This window comes from Mytilus edulis, chromosome 9 (genome assembly GCF_963676685.1).
Source record: "Mytilus edulis chromosome 9, xbMytEdul2.2, whole genome shotgun sequence".
In the NCBI taxonomy this organism is placed as follows: domain Eukaryota; kingdom Metazoa; phylum Mollusca; class Bivalvia; order Mytilida; family Mytilidae; genus Mytilus; species Mytilus edulis.
The window spans coordinates 60,067,617-60,073,285 of NC_092352.1; the positions used below are offsets into that span (position 1 = coordinate 60,067,617).

A 5,669-nucleotide genomic window follows, 5' to 3' on the forward strand; every position below is an offset into this window, starting at 1 on the left:
GTTCACTTAGATGTCCTCATGCACACGCCTTTGAGAGGTTTTCTTTGTTTTCCACAAATTAAATTTTGATAAGTTCTTGGTTGATGTTTTTAATTATTTGTAAAACTTGTTTTAATGCACAGTTCACTTAGATGTCCTCATGGGTCATGCACATGCCTTTGAGTGGTTTTCTTTGTTTGCCGTAAATTATTTAATTTTGATAATTTTTTGGTTCATGTTTTTAATAACCGTATTCGTAAAACTATTGATTTAATGCACAGTTCACTTAGATGTCCTCTTGGACACGCCTTTGAGTGGTTTTCTTTGTTTTCCACAAATTAAATTTTGATAAATCGTTGATGTTTATTATTATTTTTAAAACTATAGTTTTAATAAAATTGAGAATGGAAATGGGGAATGTGCCAAAGAGACAACAACCCGACCATAGAAAAAAACAGCAGCAGAAGGTCACCAACAGGTCTTCAATGTAGCGAGAAATTCACGCACCCTGAGGCGTCCTTCAACTGGCCCCTAAACAAATATATACTAGTTCAGTGATAATGAACGCCATACTAATTAATGCAGTTTACCAGATGTTTACTTACTGATTTCCTGAGTTCTAAATTTACCATCTTGCCAACATGTTGATTCAAAATCCAATACCACTAAATATGGAAATGTTTGGTCTAAAAACATGAAAAAATAGAAAAATAATGGTTATTACAAATCATAATAGACATGATAGAAACATTTAAACAAAAGAAATTGCATGCCCACTCCTATGGGTGGGCAGAGTGGACAAGCTAGAAATTTTCATAAATTATGACAAAATATTTACTTTGACCCTTTGACATGTTTGACAAAAAAATAAAAATTTCACAAAAACTTGAATTTGGGTAATTTCTTTGTTTGTACCCCAAAATGAAAATAACGTCACTTCATCCGTTGAATTTCCATTGTTAAAGACATTTTAACCAATCATGATGTTTTGTACACTTTTGAAAACATTACAGTACCCAGGATGAATTAGATTCTGAAACAGCCAATTGTATTCTTACCTGTTGATGGTTTCCTACTGGTACTGGAATTTATACTTCTTTTTCGTAGTAATCCTAATTCTCTGCAAAATAAAATAAGATAAAATATAGAACTTCCTAAACATGATTATTATATAATTTGGCAATGGTCTGACAGTTGAATAAGTTATTTGCCTCTCATGGTAGACAAAGGTTTTCATGTTAACATGTCATGTGTATATGAATTTAACAAGGAACACACATCAGTCAGGGGACTTACTGAAATTCGAGGTTTTGTCACAAATTAGGATTATGTAGTTTTTTCAAAATTTTAAACACATAGGTTTAAATAATATCTTTTAATTAATAGTAAAATTAAAAAAAAAAATGAACTTTTTGCTTCTTTTAAGTAGCAAGGTTTATGCCTTTGATGCTATCATTCAGCTGAAAATTCTATTTTAGTTGAAAAAATGCTATAATAATGGCTTTACATAATGAACTGATACTTTCTTAAAAGATTTTTCCCAGCAGTGGGAGTATTTTTCCTGTGAAGTTCAATGTTTCATCTTTCAGATTATGTAATAAAATTCTACTGTTCACGATAAAAATTTCACTGTTCGGGGGTGTTGAAATTAGTGGGGTTATTAAAAGAATGATACTTAAAGAAGTGATTTTTTGGGAAGGAAATTGAGGTTTGATACTTAAACAAGTGATTTTTATGTCATTATCCTAGATTCAGTACAAGGTCATCACCTGAAATGACCTGGTCATCCTATCAACACAGATGTTGGTTCTGGTAATTTTAGAAACATAATTAGTCCCTGGATCATTAGTATTCTATATTTAAAGCTACAATAAAATTAAATCACTTCTTCAAGTGATTAATTTGTACTACTTAAATATATAGGTGATTATTAAAGAAAGACAACTCTAACTTCCAACCTTTATCATGTTTATGGAAATAATGTTACTTGAATCAGTGATTTAGAAAATCACTTATTTAAGTAAGTCCCCTGACTGCACATCATCAATTCTAATTGAATGAACATAAATACATACAGGTATACAAATGTACACATATCATGCATATATAACATGGCTTTTGTCCAAACTCAGAAGCCTCTAATCCAGTGGTTTCTGTCTTCCATAATTGCTTTTAATATAAATCATAAAATAGGCCATTGGCCTTATCTTTTTGAATTGTTTATAAAGAATTGTCATCTCAAGCCTATAACATGTATAAGAATACTTTACAATCATATGAACTTTTTCTCTAAGACTATTTTTTGATTGTAAGAAGCTTCTGTCCGAGTTTGATAAAAATCCAAGATGGTTTATGAATGTATTAAATAAAGGTTAATATAAGTAATGTACATGTATACAGAAAAACAGGAAATATTTTTTTACATAATTTTCTTCTACATGTAGATACAAGCTTTTGATCATAAACATGATAAACAAGCTTCTGTTCAAGTTTTGTAGAAATCCCGGATATTTTAAGAAAGTTATAAATATATTTAAAAATTAAACCACACACATGACAGAGTGAATGTATAGTTAACTGGCAGAAAAACTAAGTCCATTTATCATGTTGGGAACAAACCCTCTACATGGTGTTTATACTTTTATAGCATGTATAGAGGGTATAGTTTGCCGGCCTCAATCATGGTGAACAATAGTTTGTATATTCAGTCAGTTTAGCAGTAAACTGGTCATGTGCATATTTAACTAAGTACATCAATTGGTGCATCAAATGTTGCAGGTTACTGCCTTAATAAGTAGAGAATGCCAATATGCCATACTCTGCTTTAAATCCAGTCTAAAACAAAAATATCCCTCTATAGAGAGATAATTTTATCCCTCTATAGAACTATTATCCCTCTATAAATGCATAAACACTGTATAGAGGGTTTGTTCCAAACCTGTTAATTTATAAAATACGGATAAACAGGATCTATTTTTTCACAAAAAAAGATATTAAAGTATATTCAACATGGGTGCCGAAATGAGAACATCAGATGTCGATTTGACTATACACTGTAACAGGGTATCGATTTGGCAAGAATTTATTTTAATATGACACCCCGCTAACGCTGGACTAACCCACGAGTTCTTTCAGTGAACATATTTCTACCAAAAATTCTTGACCTGGGTAATGTACCCATACAGAAAGATACAAACAATTTAAGTTTTCATTATCCAATCTTGTACTATCAAGGACAAGGCCAACGTTTTTTTAAGGATCAAACATACAAAAAATTTATAGACAATATATATATAGACAATAGACAAAATTTTATTCGCACAAACACATTTACATTAAATGGTTATGGCATACAAAATTAAGACAATAAACAGACAATAGTCAAATTGATTATAATTATATTAGAGTGACAGTGGTATTCATAGCGAAGAAGAAAAATGCTATAAATATCAACAGTTAACACATTGTTAATGTTCATGAACAATTAAAAAAAGAACCCAAACAAAAATTAGGTTGCATATTAAAAAAAAGTTATACAGATGTTCTTAATAAAAGACAATCATTAATATACTTTATGGTGATTTTTATAATGACTGGTAGACTGCTATTTAAATTTATACGACTATTTGAGTCCACCCGGCCAAAGACATGACAGATGTCTCCTATAATTTACACTTTGTTGTGGGTGTTAAATTGTTTTGTTATATAAAAGTAGTAACTTTATCTCATAGTTTTGAATGATTTGAAAAAGAAATCAATTATTTTTCAACCTTGCAAGTTGTTTAGTTGTTTTCATGCTTTGTTTTGAAATTGCCGCTGATAATCTTTGTCTTTTGTACGCTTACAGCAATGTGCCCATCAATGTCATGTCAGTGTTTGAAAATAACGTTCTCTCGACCTAAATGATTCGGACTACCCAATTTTCTCAATAGAAACAAGTTAATGTATTCTATTAAAATAATAAATGAGTTTCAAATTTCTCTCAACTTGAGATTACGAGAATAATAAGATTTCAATTAAGCGAAAAGTTGCTGTCCTGTCCGTGAAACACTTATCAGTTTAAAATTCATCAAAAAGTTTTAAAATTTTAGGTTTTAGGATTTTTTTTTAATATCAAAGTTTTAAAATATAAAAATTTCATTTTTTTTTTTATTATTTTGAAAATTTCACTAAAGCAAGGACGTATATTAGATATGTTAGTTATATGTCCTTGACTATATAAACACAGGCGCGGATCCAGAGGGGGGGTTCCGGGGGTTGGAACCCCCCCTTTTTTTTGGGACGATCAATGCATTTGAATGGGGACATGCAATTGGAACCCCCCTTTGTCCTGGGTTAGGAATCCCCCCTTTTTAAAATGGCTGGATCCGCCCCAGAAACAAAATTTTAAAATTATAAACTTTATTTTAAAATCTAAAAGTTTGAATTATTTAGGCAAACTTTTAAAATACTAAACTGAACGTTGTTTTGATTACTTCGCTTTTTGAAATTTAAGTTTTTTGTTATTTTTTTATTAAAATATTGGAAAGGGAGAAAAGGAATAATATTTTTTTCTTTTCGCCCAGTAGATCAAACAAAAGAGGGACATTCAAACTAATAAACAGATAACATGGTTAAAAAAAGATCAATTGAGAAACAATAGTACACAAAACACAACATAGAAAACTAAAGACTGAGCAACACAAACCCCACAAAAACTGGGGGTGATCTCGGGTGCTCCGTAAGGATAAGCAGATCCTGCTCCACATAAGGCACCTGTCGTATTGGTCATGTTAATATTACAAACCTGTTGATAAGTTACTTGATAGGTCACAAGTCAGCCTCTTGATTTATATATTTTATTATAATTTAATTTTGGATGTAATGCGTCTTCTGATTGGCCGACGTTATTTTGTTATCAGCCCATAGACATAACTTAGTCATGTGGCCGTGACGTCATCAACATTTTTTCATGGTTTTCTACGGTTTAAAATGGAATTTAGAATTAAATTATAAGAAATGACTGTAATATTATTTCTGTCTATTGATTCGAAATAACATAAAAAATGTGGTGCACACTGTTAAATAACTCGCTAATAGCTCGCGTTATTCAGTGTGCACCAAATTTTTTATGTTATTTCTTCATAGTCATTCCTTAAATATTTTGTTTTTCAGAAAATATTGTTTTTGTTTTGATTGGTTTTTGGTAATTTTCATTTCGTTTCATTCAATTCTTTTTCCATTTTTTAGTCCTTTCCCCTTTTCCTATATCTTAATCAAAAATTTTAAAAAAATCAAATTTCAAAATGCCAAATGCCAAATGATTAAAACTGTACGTTCAGTTTTATAGTATTTTTAAAGCTTGCCAGGGACTTTCTAGTATAGAAAGTCCCTGAGCTTGCTTAAATATCTAATCTATTAGATTTTAAAACAAAGTTTATAAATTGATAAATCTTAATTATTTGGTGAAATTTTCAAAAAATATTTTTTTTTATTCAATTGGGAATTTTGATATTTTAAAATTTTGATCAAAAATCCAAAATTTGAAAACTTTTTGAAATTTTGAATTGATAAGTGTAATACGGACCCTTTCTAGCCATTTTTAAAAACAATTACAAATTTAGGGACGAATAACCAAATCAGTAGTTTAGGGACGAATAATAGATATTACAATTTAGGGACGAAAATAGACAAATTCAAGCATGTATTTA

At 30.0% G+C, this 5,669-nt stretch overlaps 1 protein-coding gene across 1 annotated transcript in view; it reads right to left on the minus strand.

Annotated features, from left to right (window-relative positions):
- LOC139488695 (ERI1 exoribonuclease 2-like) overlaps positions 1 to 3,847 on the minus strand; it is a 62,775-nt gene extending 58,928 nt beyond the window's left edge. The window contains exons 1-3 of the mRNA XM_071274508.1: positions 3,750 to 3,847; positions 1,038 to 1,099; positions 585 to 665 (exon numbers count right to left, since the gene is read on the minus strand). Coding sequence (XP_071130609.1) covers positions 585 to 665; positions 1,038 to 1,099; positions 3,750 to 3,775 — 169 coding nt within the window. The 5' untranslated portion in view covers positions 3,776 to 3,847. The remainder of the gene's footprint in view (positions 1 to 584; positions 666 to 1,037; positions 1,100 to 3,749) is intronic.
- Positions 3,848 to 5,669: the final 1,822 nt, after the last annotated feature.